Here is a 16481-nt window from a genome sequence, read left to right as displayed (position 1 = left end):
TTACAGAGCCAACACCAACAGCATTTTTATTACAGTAAGATATTGTGATTCTCTTTTCACCCTTGATAGATCTACAGAGGATTTTAACAAGTTAGTCCTTGTCTTTACCTGCATTTGCTCAAGAGGAATCTCAAAGCTGAAGGACTCGTTGTAGTACGGATTCAAAGTGTTCTTCTTCACTGTCGTCTTCTTCTTCTTCAGCCTCTTTCCATTCTGCAGCAGGTTAATCTTCACATAAGGATCTAAAAATGGAAAGAAGGCAAAAGGCATGATAGATACAATCTGACTGCACATGCATGTTTGGGTTGCAGTGCTGTAATGCACCAACAGATGGGGCCAATGCTGAAGCCAGGGGGGGCGAGAGCTGGTGCATGGTAAGTACTGCAACGTCAGCACGTGAGCAGAGCAGGGCCGACCTAATGGCTGAGCTCACAGGCACGCTCCTTTATATGTTGCAGTCCCACTGCAAGCATCCAAAATTCACATTAAGCGGACCAAAGTTGTTGTTTTTTTTTCAAATAGTGTCAAGTGTGATGATGTGATAATAAATGTCTGATGCTCAGCTCTGTCTATATACCTGACAGTCCACCCACGTCCATTTTCTTCAGGTTCTTGGCCTCCAGAATACAGATGGTAAGTTTGCCAGCCGTGGGGACGTAACGCAGAGAGATGCAAATGTCACCCAGCTTCTCTGGCTGTGAGGAAAAGGGCCAGGGAGAAAAAGTTAAAGGAGGTCTGACGCAGAACTCTTTTCTCTCATGTACAGTACACTACATAAATATACAAACCGTCCCTTAGGAATTCCATATTAAATTTACACCTTCAGTACAAATTACACCTGCTGCCATTTGTTTTTGTCTTAGCAGCAGGAATTAACGGTATTCTTGAGTACATCTAGTTAGTCTTTTCAAAGCTTATAAAACATCTGAAACTGCAAACTACAACAGTGAGTATTTCTTCTTAAGGTGGCTCTGGGGAGGCTTCGCTGATTAAAACATGTTTTTCATATTCTGGTACAGCATAATGATGAAAACACCACATAATAGGTTGCATGGCTACAGAGCAAGCAACACAGTTGGTTAGAAAAACAAAAATGTGTCCTTCAGCCCTCTGAATCTCATTGGTAAACAGACAAAGTTGCCACCCTGTGCTCATGGTTATTTTTGTACTATGTCATCAGCTGAGTAAACTGTTCAGGTTTCTCTATATTGAAAAACTGTGTATTATATATTGTATTAACTAAAAGGTTCTATAGTGAACATACAGAGTCGGACTAATAAATTGGTCCATATACCAATAATATCAGTTGTTCATTTCAGATATCATTGTATCAATACATATCTATCTGTATGTAATTGCAAAAATTACAAAAATGTCAAGGATGTACTACTTTTGGTTTTTGGTCTGTCTATGTTTTATAATGGTGTCTTGTAAGCGCTTGTGGGCTGGGCATGCTAATACATGACACAATAATAATAAAATTCAAAATTCAAAATTCATGTACTGAAGGTAATGTAGTGTCACCCATTATATAGTTCACATCCAGCAATATTATCATTCATTTGGAGCCATCGCTTGAAGTTCTGTTCTAAGCCTCTACCAGCTCCTGAGAGAAACAACATCTTCTTTAGCTAAATGCTCCACTATGTTCACTCACTAGTCACAGACATTGTCGGTCTGCTGTTTGGTACTGAGCACGTAGTGTACAGGGTGTTTTTATCTGAATATAACTTTTTATCTGAAAACAGCAGTCGGAGTGAATCAAAGCATTAAAGTTGCAGGTCGGACAGCTAAACGATGAGCTGAAACTCGCTATAAAGCTCCATAAAGCTACGGGCAGCTACAGATTCAGATGATGATTCTCTGAAGGTTAATAACTACAAGCAACCCCTTTCACATTGTTTTCAGATTGTCATTTGATACATTGTTATTATAAAAAGGTATCATCTTTTTCAGGGATTCTTATGAAGTATGTTTGTTTATGGTTTTATAGAAAAAATATAAAAAGGCCAATATATTGTTATTGGATTCTCAAATACATTCTCAAACTCTCAAATATTGATCATGGTATCGGCCTCAAAAGTCTAATAAAACACACATCTCTACAACTCACATCAGCGGAAGTAATGGACAAAAACTGCAGCGTGGTAAATGCAACACTCTTACCTCTTCTTGATCTGCACTGTCCAGGTCTCTCCACTCCTCAATTGCCTTTGCCAGGTCAAGTGTGTTCATGGGTATTTTAATCTCGCCGATGACATCATGTTTAGAGAAGCGATCAAAGTCATAGACGGACATTACCAGAGTCTTCCCTCCCATCTCTTGGAATGGAATCTGGAAGACAGAAAACCGTGGCCTTAAAGTGCAGGTCAGATCAGAACTATACAGCAATATGGGTTGTGACTTTGGCCTGGAGCTCAAAATCCCCTGCCTTAATAACATGCAGCCTCAGCAAAACTAGCCTGACTTTGACAAGGAAAAGCTGTTTGAATTGTTTTTTTATAGACCTGTGTCAGCAGGCAAGGTGCACCAGAGGTGGCCCTCTCCTTTAATTTGATTCTCTACCACATTCTCCTTGTCGGACACCTTCAATGTGTCTGCTGCTTTTTATCACAGCCAGGCCAGTAGTGCTTGTGAAAAAGAAATCAGAATCTAAGCACCTACTAAGCACTCCTGGAAGTAGAGACAGACAAGAGGAGCATTTCACCTTTACCAGGACCTGTCTACCTATCAAACAGCTTCACGTATGTGTTGCTTTAATAACTTATAAGGAAAAGGTGACCACGAGGTGTTTCGGCTAACCTTGAAAGTGAAGGACTCATTGAAGACAGGGTTGAGCGTTTTCTTGTGGACCTTTGTGTCATACTTCTTCTTCTTGTCAGGGAGGACAAAGACCTTGACGTAGGGATCAGAGGTGCCACCGCTGTCCATGGAGAGGAGATCAGCTGCTTGCAGGATTCCCACAGCCAGCTGGGGAAGTAGGAGAGAGGAAGTATGTCATTAAAAATCAGTAACCACCCAGTCTTTCAGTTCTCTCTCCAGCTCACACCCCGAAATCCTTAACTAAGTTCATGATCCTGTTTTTCTTTTTTGATTATTGGCCGAGAAAAAAACAGGCCAATGAAATGTCACACAAAGGAAATGGTGGTAGAGTGTGATGCTTACATGCTGACAGACAGACTCTTGACAAGAAAATGTCAAATAAGCTACTCAAGTAGTTTGTCTGCTTGCCTTGTTCTCCTGGAAGTCATAATCAATGGAGTACTGCAGCTTCCCGAGCTTTTCTTTCTCCTTCACTTCTTCCTCTTTCTCGTCTCCAGTCAATCCAGGTTCGACATCATCTTCTTCGTCATCTTCGTCCTGTTGTTTCTGCAAAGACAGAAGGGGTTGGGGGCAAAGAGAAAGAGTAAGAGGACGGTTCTGCGGTGGCGGCTGTGCTGAACACAAAACCTCGGGCATCAGCAGTCGGGTTAGTCACAGCACCTACCTGCCACTTACCCCTGCTCACCCCGGTGTTACTAGTGCAATCTGTTCATCGATGACCACGGTTGCAACCTGACTTGATTTCACTATTTCTTGGGTGACACCATTTGCTGTTTTCTTTTTTTTTTTCTTTTTCATGAGGTATGTTAAAATCTGCTAAAATCAGAGGTGGGGGAATTTCTCTTTGACTACAATATGCCATTTCAATAGGACTCTATGTTACTGTGCAAAGAGTACAGAGAGATAGAGAGAGACAGAGTGAGAAAAAGAGAGAAACAACAGAGTAAAAACAGTCAGTATACAAGGGGTGGACAGAAAAACAGGAACACCTTACAATATACTGCAATCTAAAACAACAGCCATGCAGAGACCTCTGGAAGTTCCCCTTTTTTCACAAAATAGTGAACATTTATTACTGCTAATTGTTTTGACAAATAAATATGACTCACTTGCGTAGCTGCCTGTAGTTGGGATATTACAGGGAATGGACAAAATAACGGGAACATAGATTGAAACAGGATTTCAACTTCGAAGGGTGGTCACACGGGCCGCAACACAAATCCCAAATATGACTCATCCCAAGTGAGTCATATTACATTAAAAGTTAAGAAAGTCTGAAAAATTGTGACGGCATAGCCCACACAGATGAAAGCTGTATCAGCAAAGATGAGCCAAAGTCACAAGTAAACAGGGTGGAGAATATTATTGAATATTTTCTCCAAAACACCACAAAGATCTGACTTTTTGTCAGAAAACTTGAACACTTCAAACTTGGATTTACTGCAGAACTACTGTATTTTACCGCATTGCACTATAGTGCAAGGTGTTCTTGTCATTTTGTCCACCCTGTGTACAGTATTTCAAATGCAAGCTGTCACAAGAAGCAGAGTGTCCTTACTGAGAGGAACTGAAGGACAGAGCTCTGAGGAACAGATTTGATCAAACCACTGACGCAGTGATTCTTGACACTTTTCTTGAAAAGCTCTCAAACTAAAACTGCAGACGGATATCCTCCAACTGATAGTGTAAGCTGTTCGACAAACAGGTTTATTTCAAGCCTGACATTATTACTGTTTGCAGTTTATCTCCTCCTGACATCCCAAAGTCTAATTAATGTGTTTACACTGGTATTGTTGATAGGATTTTGCTGCTGTTATTACTCTGGCCTCATTATTGTAGCTTAACTTAATTACTGATATATTTCACAATTTATTCCAGAGTCCAGATTTTTCAGCTGATACTCTAATGTGAATTATTGTGACTCTTGATCATATGCTAGAAGAAAATTCAGCAGTTCACTGTCAGTTATCTGCTCTTGAGATTATCAGGTCTTGATGAAGACGATAAGTCAAGTCCTCGCATAATGTATCTCTCGCCTTTACATCACACTCAGTGACTCGGTCATGACTAATCGAGTGAGAGCAATTTGCTCTGATGTGAATATTAAAGTAAACTTTCACTTTGGATACTGTATGACGCTGGATAATATCTCAGTATGGCCTACTTTCCTATGGCTGTCTTCTTGAAAAAACACTGATGTCTTCGTAAGACTGGAGGGTCCAGCTACTCACTGATGAGCTGGAAGAGGAACAGGGCACACATACAGATAATACACACACTATCATACCCACTACACACCATACTGTATGGTACACCCCCATACACACACACGCGCACACACACATTTGCTTACATGCAGGCTCTCATGCATGCTTAAAATCTCACTTTCTCTCTCTCTCTCTCTCACACACACATTCTCATAGAATATCCTTATATGTGGCATTCTCTATCTTTATTGTGGTAAATGCTCTTCATTCAAGCATGCCAGGCCACACAATGCAGGATCCGAGTTTCTTACTGATGGCAAATGTAAATGAATTACCTTATAATTTCTGAAGGCAGATAAAGGTTATGCTTCGATGTTCTGTTTTAAACCTCTATGACAAATTTTTGTCAGGTCCAAAAATTTCTATACGCGTGTTGCTGAGTGAAATGTACACATCCATGAAGGGATCATGCTATATTGAGAATTTACAGTTGTTCTCAAACTTCCAGTGGGGGTTCAAAGATAAAGACTTGGTACGTCTGAATGTATGCCCTTTGGTCAACTCAGTGGGAGAAAATTGTGAGCTCAGTACTCAGGTTTTATTCAAAGAATAATGTGTTATTTTTAACTGATTGTAGGTTTAACTTTGGATCGACTGAAATCAGCAGTTGACTGTAAATGTGGGCAAACATTCTGGCCCACCATTTCTCCTCAGTGAGACCCAGGTGCTTCAGGGAGAGAGGGCATCAATGACTGTCACCTAGAATGTCAGCAGCATGGGTCATCCAGGAAAGTTACTCTCAAGTCAAGTTGTGGCCATTCAATGGTACCTACTGCAAGGGCATATGCTGGTCTTTGTCAAGAGATACAAACAGCTTTATCTGTCGTGGAACTCTGAGCGTGTTTGCACAAATTGGGCACTGCGTGTGAATTTCAGACCCAGGTCAATGTATCTCTGGAGATAAATTGTTTGTGAGATGCCAGTTTTTGGTTGTGTTGCACAATCAAGGCCTGTTATGGTGGAAACATGCTCAAAGCTCTCAGTTAGGCAAAGACTCAGCTATTATTTGACAAATATCCAGCTTACCCCTTGCACATGCATGTTAGTGATCTCTAGTGAGTTGCTGAGTGCACTCGTCATTCAAAGGCTCAACCATAGGATGAGTTTCATGTTCATTTCAAACCATAGACACTTAAACACATCTTTGTTCTATTCTTTTTGCCAAAAAATGCAATCTCTGGATATTCAAGACATAGCAGTTGGTGCGGCATATCAGTTCAGTGGATTTTGCGAAGCAGCTTAATCGCTCCCATAGATTCCTCAAGCACCCACAGCACCTAAGCTTGCAAAAAACTAAGGAAGCCATAGCACTCATTGTCATCATCACTGCAATCCAACCCCTCCAAGCCCAGCCCACCCCCACCCAACGCTCCCCCCTGCCCTGGTCTGCGCTTACACAGAGCGGCCAGAGAGGGGCGCCGCGTGCTGTCAGACCTACCGTAGGCAGAGAAGTCCACCACAGTCAAGATACACGGAGCACACATAAGACACAAAGCAGGAAGGAGGAGAGCAGAGACAAAGGCAGAGATTGAACTCACAGCAGACACCAAAGAAGGGTAATCACAGCAAATGCAGTCAGCTACACTGTAGGGAGCGAGGAAAATGACAGATAGAGAAGCCTCCTCATTAGCACAATCATATCTAGTGCAGCAAGGCCGTTGGCTTTTAAAATAACTCTTTTAGATGTATTCTTATTGTACTTTGTCAAATTATCAGTCATGCATGTGAAGAAAATAATAATTATAGGCCCCAAAAAAAGCATTGTGCTAACTACTAATTATTTTCATAATTACTCTTTAATGACTGGGAAAACAATGGTTAGGCTGAATAGATAAGAGTCCTGTCATTTTCCACTCAAGTCCCAAAGCACAAGTGAGAGAAAAAAAAGCAACAATAACGTTCATGACAAATACATTAAATAACAAAAAAGAAAGAGAAAAATAAAACATAGTCATGGTGGATAAAGAATGTAATTAACACCTGCGGAGAATACACTGACTGGGTTAGAATGCCATCAAAAAGTTTAACAGTCTGTATCAACGATATGTAATCTAATACATTTCAAACAGGAAACGTGACTAAAATGTGCAACACGAGGACTGCTGTTCTAAATTATCGCTTGTTTTATAATTAGCTGAATCAAACCTATCAATACATGCATGTTGTCTCTCTATTACTGTAAGCCCCACAGCTGTTATATAATAGGCTCATGAACAAGCTAAAGTTAGCTGTGGTGCGCTTTACTCTGTGCGCAGTGTGGGTGTAAATCCCCTCGGCCGTGATGCGACCTCCCGTGGTGGAACATACCTCTCCCCCTTTCAGGTTCTTCATTCCCATGTCACCCTTCCCCTTCTTGCCCTTCTTGTTCTTCTTCTTCTTGCAACAGCATTTCTTGATGATGCAGAAGCAGCATGTTAGAATGAGTAAAGCAGCGACCACGGCAATGGCAATGATGGCCCAGGACGGCACTGAGGAGAATATACAGACCAATGTATAGATGGCACATCCACACCCAGAAAGAGAAGAAAGAAGCAAATACTTTGACATTTGACCAACCAATCATTTACTCCATGTCATGTCCTGGGCCAAATATATTTAGTGAGAGGTGCTACGTTAGCAATTAGATTGGATGAAAATTAGATTTCTCTGCCATTAGGAAGGGCAGCCAGTGATCAATACTAAATAAAGACATTATGAGGCAGCCAATGCCTGCAGCAAAAAAGGAAATCTAATTCCAAAATCATTGCTTAGAATCACATCAATACAAGTTGGTTGATCGGAACAGGTTTGGGTTTTGTCCAACACTCACGTGGGATCTTGTCGATTTCATTCAGGAACTTGTTTTTGATCTCGTCGAAGGCATCGTTCTTGTTGACCGGTTCGGTAGAGTTGTCAGTGGAGACTAATGCGACAGGGGCTGGAGTCACAGTCAAGGCACTAGCCCCCGTTGTCTGAGCAGCGACCATTGGTGTTGTCTGATGCCTGAACAAGTTCCACTTCGACATTTAGGTTGCACACACAGTCCCTGAAAAAAACCAACAGCATGAAAACACTGTCATTAAGAGAGGCCAGCGCTCAGATAAACTCGTGAGTATGTGTGTCAAAATTCACATGCAGTTATTGACAGTAGCTCGGTAATAGGTTGAGTCGTTTAGCCAATTTTTATTTTGGAGACAAATAATGAATCACTGTTAAACCAGATAAGTTCATTTAACTCAAACAACTGTTGAAACTGATTACCTAAACATTTTTGAGTAAAACTAACAATATTTTAAAATGTAACTTACTAAAGTTAAAAATAACCTTCTTTATCAAGTAGCTTTAGTAATTTGAAGTGAGAGTGACTTAATTTTGTCATTTTTATTTGTACTGTGAAAAGAAAATACCTAGTAAAATGTTATTAATTAGGAATGTTTCTCTAACTCTGTAACAAAACTAAGTTAGTGCTTGTTAAAATGACAGCTTAAAAAAGAATATTTTCTAATCTAAAGAATTGAGTTTGTGTTACTTAAGACTTTTGATAGAATCAGTTTCAAAAAAGTAACAAAAAAGGATCAAAAGGTGGCTACAGCTCAGGTAGAGGGGGTCCGCTTTTGTAGGATTGGTTGTTCTGTCCCTGGCCCCCATGTGCATGCAGAAGTGTCCTGAACCCTAAAGTCTCTTTATAAATGTGTATATGTGTATAAATACAATGTAATGTGACTTGGGAGCACTGGCAGAACATTTCAGTCATATTGGATTTTCTGCAGCTGCTGAGTAGGTAGGTATTGAGAGAGTACATGTTCAAAAGGTCTACCCCCGAGCACAAACAGAGAAGCCAACTGAAACTGGTTTTGCAAGATTTTCCACTGATGTGTCTCAGGTTCCACAGATGCAATCACTGGTAAAATAAGGGAACTTTTTTTTATCTGTTATGATGTAAGTTTCAGTGAGATCAAGATCTTTTTTTATGAGATGAACCTGAGAACAAATTACAAGACAATTCATCCACATAAAGCAGTAATCAAACACAGACACACTAATTAAAATATTAATAAAAATACAAACAAGTAGAGCCATCCACAAGGTTTGCCGTTAAACCCATAAACTTAATTTAAATCTGTTACATTTTTAATTAAAATTTGTTCTTGACAGTTCAAACACGTCCCGTGGATATGTCATTCAGTTCTTTTTAGTTGAATAGTTACAGTATGACCTAAATAGTGTATTGTTTAATACATTTGGATCAAATCAAAGTGAAATATTTCTTTGCAAAACACCTCTCTGCCCACCAATGCACATGTATCCATGTCAAAAACAGAGACAGCTGGAAGCACCTTGCTTGTAAGGACAAAATTATCTAGTGATTCTTCATACAGGCTGCAGCACTATGACACAGAAGAATAAATCTTTGTGTGAGTGTTGATGATTCATAAAGGATGGAACATGTGACTTATACAGTGAAAATTGCACATAAAGTAATTTGATACATTGTCCACAACTCCTGTACAATACAGGAAGTGCAAAACAACTGCGACAAAGTTTTGGAAACATATGACAAAGCTCTTTTTTATGACTCAGCCAAGGTCTGAACCTTTTGGCTTTGTAACATACAATCCATTTCCGCTGAGGAAGTGCACAAGAATTTATTTTGTAAAATGATTGATTGTGGCAGTCTACACCACAGTCTGCCATTTCATAGTGTTTCTAGCATATTTCAGTGCTGTGAGGTCAGTGGACAATGATTTGAGATCAGTTACTGACAATATTTATGAGAAATAACTATCAATTCCCAATGTATCACACCTTTGTTTTGTCTGGACGCTGCTCTGTACTCAAGCCAACAGTGCCTGACCAGGAAAGGTGTTTAACCGTAGAAAGACAGAAAATGAACAACTACAAGCCATTCTCTCGTCAGTGTTTCCACAGGCCAAACAAATGTTCAATCAGAGCTCTTATCGGTTCCAGAAATCACAGTGTGACAAGTGCAGCTGAAAGCCGCCTGTCGACAGAGTGATGAGTGATTAGCCGAGACCTCGATTCGGAAAGCAGAGAAAGATGACAAGCATAACAAGAGGAGGCTTCTGCTGGTGATTTTATTAAAGTCATGGTGATACGGGCAAAAAAAAAAGGAATTTCCAATTTCTCAAGTGCCAATTCTCCAAGTTGGTGCCAGAGATTCTGCCTCTATTTGTTGCCACAGATAAATTATTCAAATTGAGGCTGACAGCGGGAAGGATAAGCTTATATTATTCAGGGGCCAGGACCAGTTTATACGTCTTAAAATATATGCCTCTAAAATAACTTGTGTTGCCTTTATGTAGGCTGATGTTACAAACAGCCAACATGTTATAATATACTGAGACGGAAACTCAGTTATTGAGAAAATGACTCTGAATGACTTTAACCCATCACACATTTGAAAATGAGTGTGTCGCTGAATAACCACAATCAGAGGTCTCAATGTCTCCGCTCTGAATTAAACATTACTGTAGATGTTGTGACAATGTTAAAAGCATCCACTTTCATCTGAGGTTTATGTGCATTTTATCCTGTTTGTCCCTGACATCAGGCCAAACCAGACCAATTAAATTACCATTCATGGATATGTGCTCAAGCATTTTATCTCCTCCACTCTGAGGACAACAGTGAGGACGGACGGAGAGGACACAGACTTACACTATTGTTTTATGACAGCCATTAGTCCTGCTTCACAGCCAGCTCTGAGTACGCACTCCAGACAAATCGACTATATATTTGTGAGGAATTATCTGAGGAAGAGAAACTGCACAGGATTTCTAGTACATTTTAGGACAATAATAACTGAACTGAAGTCGGTCATGATCGCTCGATCCTGCAATCTCTATAGAGACAGAGGCAAAAATGCTCCATAATGAATGGAGCTGTTTTAATAATTTAAATATTAAGGGAACAAGACTAAGAGTCTACAGCTACTGGCGCTGTGATACTGTACTTAGGTGTGCTCTGGGCTAAAGGCTTATGTCAGCATGCTAACATGCTCATAATGCTAACATGCAGATGTTCAGCAGGTATAATGCTCACCATCTAAGTTGTGCGTGTTAGCATGCTAACATTTGTTAATTAGCGGTAAGCACAAAGTACAGCTTAGGCTGAAGGGAATTTAATCAATTTAATCAATCAATTTAATCAAAAGTACAGGAAAAATACAGTTTTTAACCTGATTATTTTGGAACGTGAAAGGGATCGCTAAATTATTGCAGTGAATCTTGAGGGCGACATGAATGTTTGAGCCAAATTTCATGGCAATCCATCAAATAATTGTTGAGACATTTTACTCATATCCATAAATGTCAACCTCATAGTTGCACTGAGGAAAAGTTAGAGAATCAACAAAGTCATTAACATTCATCCTCTGAGGAGCATGGATGTCTGTAGTAAAGTTCATGGCAATCTATCAAGTAGTTGTTGAGATATTGGCTACAAATCAGACATACCTGAACTACGCATACTCAGAAACAACAATATATATGTGACATGATGGATAGATGCATCGGTTTCCACACTCTTATAAAGCTTGTATTGAAATATTAAAAAGTCAAATAAATGGGATTATGACCGGAAGATCTGTGGTTCAATCCCTGAACCAGCAGATTAAATCTAGGAAAGGAAGTAAAAGAGCGCTGCTTGTCCCTTGCTTGCTACCCCCACTGAGATGCCCTTCAGCTAGGCTCTTAACCTCCATCTGCTCCAGTGGACCAGATCAGACTGTGGTTGTATTGGGCAGCTTCCAGGTGTAAATATCTGTTTAAGTGTAGAGCAGGGTGATCCTGAAACAAGAGCACTCACACTCAGGAAACATTCCCTGCATGAATAAAAGTTAAAAATAGACCTCTCATCCAATATGAATTTCATATAATACTCAACTACTGAGATGTGTGGGAGTTTCTCGCTCCATCTCCCAATGTACGTCTCATTTCGTTAGGATTTGAGTCATCAGAATTAGCTGAAACAAAATGGCTCAGTTCCACGGCCCAGAACAGCGCAGCTATGGGTATGATCTGGCCCTTATCACTAAAAACAGTGCTCTGAGTTGGATGGACATCAAGCACTTTTATCTTTGGTGCACAAACAAACTGGGTGTAGCAACCACACGTACTAACACGGCAATTTTACTGAAACATTTAATGCGGTACATAAAGGTTAAACGTGTCTCTTAAACTCTACCAGCCAAGACACATGAAGGTGAAGGCAGATGGCTTCAATATGTGTAAAAATCATGATAATAGATGATAAATGTAAGTGGAAATAGTGGGAGGCTGGGTTGGGTGATTCTTTCATTTCAAAAGAACTTAACAAACACATCCATTCTTTTCAAATGGATTAAAAAAACACTTTTGCTTTTGTGGTACAGAGATTAAAATGCATCTCCCTCTGAAAAACACTGAACTTATACAACCAGAATCAGAATCAGAAAAACTAACTCCATAAGACAATGGAAATTTGTCATTGACATGGTTAATTTGGTACACAAACAGTAAAAAACTGTTTAATTATTGCTAATATTAGGGAAATCTTACCCTAAAACAATAAAATCCTTCTCTAAATGAGCTACTTCTCCTTATCTGACCCTTCACCTGTATGATTTGTGGTATTGATTTAATGACAAAAATCAATAAGAGATGATGTCTTTACCCTTGGTTCTTACCCTAACAGCATACGATTTCCACTGCTTTCAACTATTTTATGTGGCATTTTGTTCCTTTATTACAGACAATGAAAAGATGACCGGAATTGACGGAAAAAGATGTTCAACAAAGGTCACCAGCCAGACTCAAATCACGCACGTTGTGGTCTGCGTCTTAATATGTCTTGCATGTGTTTGTTGTAATAAATAAGAGCATAAGAAATAAATAAGACTAGCAGGAGAAAATGTAAAACATACTCTAATGGATTATCACATCATATGTTGTCTTCATCATCATTAGAGAAAAATATGAGTCACTTAGAAACACTCAAATATGTCTTCAGGCTAAGTAGTCTTACTTAATAGCCCCCCACCTATCAAACTCTAACAAAAATAACTACATCTCCTTGCTCCACACATGACTATGAAATGCTGTGTCCTTATCTGACGCCATGCGTGCAGTGACCCATTGACCACATAGTGTGACATCCTCCTCAGCGGCAGGAAACCCCAGCCTGCAGATAAGCAAACTTGTGTTGTAAGTGTGGGTGTGTTTATTGAAGGCTTATTAGCACCCAGGTCAGATCCAACAGAAAACAACCTAAGGAGAGTGAGGTAAAGTCATGCAGCTGTTTCATTACACAACAACAAGTACCCTGAACAACAATTAATTAACGACCTGCAGCCAGACAGCGAAGGCCTTTGTTTCCCCCCGGCCCTGACAACTTGCCTATACCAGTTTAAACAGCTGCCTGCCAGTGGCCAATCTATACGTGTGTATGTGTGTGTGTGTGTGTGTGTGTGTGTGTGTGTGTGTGTGTGGCTGAATAGATTCAGGAAAATGTGTTAAAAATTAAATTTGGACTTACATCCATACTAATTGAATCCAGCACATGCTTCAAAAGCTACAAACGTCTTAGCAGGCACTTTCAAAATGGCTTCTGTAAATGGAGAGAAAACTAGTCATGGGGTCATGTGACTGCTGCTCGGGGCAACAGTCAGGAGCAGTGGGGCGACAAATTAAGTATTGAATATTAGGCACTGCGAAAAGGTTGCTGTATTCAAAGCAAAAAACAGCGATGGCTGCTCGGTTGTCACAGGCCACCAAACAACCAGGGTCCATGAAGATACAAGGTAATCTGAACAATGTGACCCCAATGAAATCATTCCACCCCCACTGAGGCTCCTGCCATCTGTGACATTATAGGTTATGTGTGGGTGGGTGGAGTGCTTGGCCTCCAGCCGAACTAGCTGCGCATCCTGCACCGCTTCATTTCCTTCAAGTCTCACTAATGTGATTGCTACAGTAAACTGGGCTGGATTATTTAAAAATGTTCAAGAAGTTTGTAATTTATAAGGCTGGAAGAGACTGTTAATTTGATAATTTCAGAATTAGGCCAATGCAACATTTATGCAAAGTAGTATTTCTTTCACAGTGGGGCAGATTATCTCTTTCTGAGAAATTGCATCTGGGTGTGTGTGTGTGTGTGTGTGTGTGTGTGTGTGTGTGTGATCTCACTTTGTATTTCTACTTTTCATGCTGAGTGACTCTTTCATCCGAATCCCATTGAGCTATTTTAGGTGCGAGCCAAGTTGCACAACATATCGAGGGTATCATTTAAATGGTAAATGTTCAAAGACACGCATCTTGAATTTATGATAAATACACTTGAAGAAGCAGGAAGAGAATATTGGCTCGACAACTGCTGAGTCACAGCTGACCTCTGGTCTGTCTGGACTCGATTTCAGCTGAAATTAGAGAACAAGGGGCATAGTATTTTATTAGATCCATCAGAAAGAGCATTACTGTAGTCAGAGAGCTGAGCTGAGATGGTGGAGTTGTTTCAATTAGAGATAATGTGCAGCTTTGTTCCTGAACTCTTGCTACTCTATGGTAATTTACCCCTGCTGAAATGGACTTGGGGCTCCCACCGTCATAATGGTCTCATTTTGGCCACGTTTTAATAGGATTACAGGGGGGGATACTGATGGCTGCATTGCTTGTTATTTACCACTGAAGGATGAGATACTGTGTGAAACTTGGCCTGAGCCAAACCTAAGAGTATATTTAGTTGTACACGCAGAAAAATTCACAATAATGATAAAAGCAATTGTCATTTCTGCTATTGCTCATTAAATTACATCATTACTAATATAAACTTATGAAAATTCTCTGCCGTCTTTTACTCAATGTTATTCAAAATATTGAGCTGAGAGGTGCCATTGACTCTACGGTTTCAGTCCTTTCACACTGTAGTCTTTATAACTGCTGCTACTTGCTAATCTTTGCTATCCATTCTCGCCTTGGTTTTATTGCGAATTTTAACCACGCTGCATAAAGATATCTCTTCTCCATCACTTGTGCACACAATGTCAGTGTTCAGCTGGCACACACAGTCAGATAAATGCCAGGTTTGTGGCAGAGACAGATTTCTGTAAGGTAGCTTACTGTAGTTGCAAAACACTCCCTCTTTTGTCATTTCATGGTAGAGAGCCAAGAGACTGACAAAAGCTCTGGCAAATCCAAAAACACACACACGGTGCAAAACATGTGCCAGAGACAGATTTTGAAACTCTTGACCACGATCCTTCAAGTCTCCTGCCACAATACATCGATGGGAAAGTGCCAAGCTTCTGTCAGGATGCTGTAATGTGACAAAACAGTAATTAGGCCATTAAATCCAACTAACAAGGCACCGACGTCAGTGATCAGCGACCTCCCGCTAATCATCTCTCTATTTAAGGTGTGTATGCTTCCTGACTTGGGTTAATGTTGGATGTATAGCTTAATACTAAAAGAAGTAGTCTATAGTTAAAGGTGGCATTATTTTTTTAAATAGCTTCAGCAAATCTTACAGTATTAAAGGTTTATTCCACTGTTGCCAGACTTACTTTCTTACTTTCAAACCACAATGTTTTCTTCCTAAGGTGAGCTGATAAAAATTTTTTAGGTCAACACTGTGGCGATAAATCATTTATTGATCTCTGTGCCAACAAATAACAGAGTGAATGACATTTACACTTAGCAACTGCTCTGCAACACAGTCAGCAGAACTGCTTAAGCAACCGTCCCGGACAGGACATTTACAGAGGTATCAGACCCCCGTGTTTAGCCTCAGGGCTGCACAAATGCTCTAAATGCAAACATACACAATACAAGCATCCACAAGAAAAAGACTGTGACCATCAATCTGAGATGTCAACATGGCAATTACACCTTTATGTCAACAAAATGCAAGTGCATCAGGAAATCCTGCTGGTGCCACTGCTGATCTGAGAACAGCAACCGAGATAAGGATGTCAAAAAGGATGTCAAAAAGCCTCGCACATCATCTCACTAAAGAGAATTAGAGAAAAGACTCTCCTTCATACATCTCATTGTGTGCTGACCCAAAAGGGCAGTCCAGAGAGGCTCATTTACAACCCTGGTTGTGTAGATAAAACAATGCTTATTCTCACCTGCAGCTGAATGTGACTCAGCTATTATCAGGAGGGATCCTTGAAAAGGAGGTGGGAGGCGCCAGGGTTTGAATGCTGAGCGAGGAGCTGCAGGGATCATTTACAGCCAGTTGCCATACATCCTCCCTCTCCCCCTCAGCGCAACCCCTTTCCCTGTCCCCTGATAGGTCGATTAATCATTCTGTCACAGAGATAGTGACCCAATCTGCATGTAAGGCTGTGTGGAGAAAATGTGAAAGAGGAGAGGGCTTCTGCAGCACTGCAGATAGGCCACATCTACTGACATT

The 16481-nt window shown here is 40.3% G+C and overlaps 1 protein-coding gene across 6 annotated transcripts in view; it reads right to left on the bottom strand.

Annotated features, from left to right (window-relative positions):
- LOC127377330 (synaptotagmin-2-like) overlaps window positions 1–16481 on the bottom strand; it is a 59246-nt gene that overhangs the window by 7619 nt on the left and 35146 nt on the right. For 5 of the 6 annotated variants that reach the window (XM_051425105.1, XM_051425108.1, XM_051425104.1 and 2 more), the window contains 7 exons: window positions 7900–8115; window positions 7398–7558; window positions 3232–3369; window positions 2803–2970; window positions 2167–2334; window positions 578–695; window positions 109–242 (listed from right to left, as the gene is read on the bottom strand). In XM_051425105.1, the coding sequence (XP_051281065.1) occupies window positions 109–242; window positions 578–695; window positions 2167–2334; window positions 2803–2970; window positions 3232–3369; window positions 7398–7558; window positions 7900–8095 (1083 nt within the window). In that variant the 5' untranslated portion in view covers window positions 8096–8115. The remainder of the gene's footprint in view (window positions 1–108; window positions 243–577; window positions 696–2166; window positions 2335–2802; window positions 2971–3231; window positions 3370–7397; window positions 7559–7899; window positions 8116–16481) is intronic. The other variant, XM_051425109.1, reaches the window with a different exon arrangement.

Source organism: Dicentrarchus labrax, unplaced genomic scaffold (assembly GCF_905237075.1).
Source record: "Dicentrarchus labrax unplaced genomic scaffold, dlabrax2021, whole genome shotgun sequence".
Classification (NCBI taxonomy): Eukaryota; Metazoa; Chordata; class Actinopteri; family Moronidae; genus Dicentrarchus; species Dicentrarchus labrax.
The sequence above is the reverse complement of the archived record's forward strand: the minus strand, read 5'-3'. Positions and strand labels throughout refer to the sequence as shown.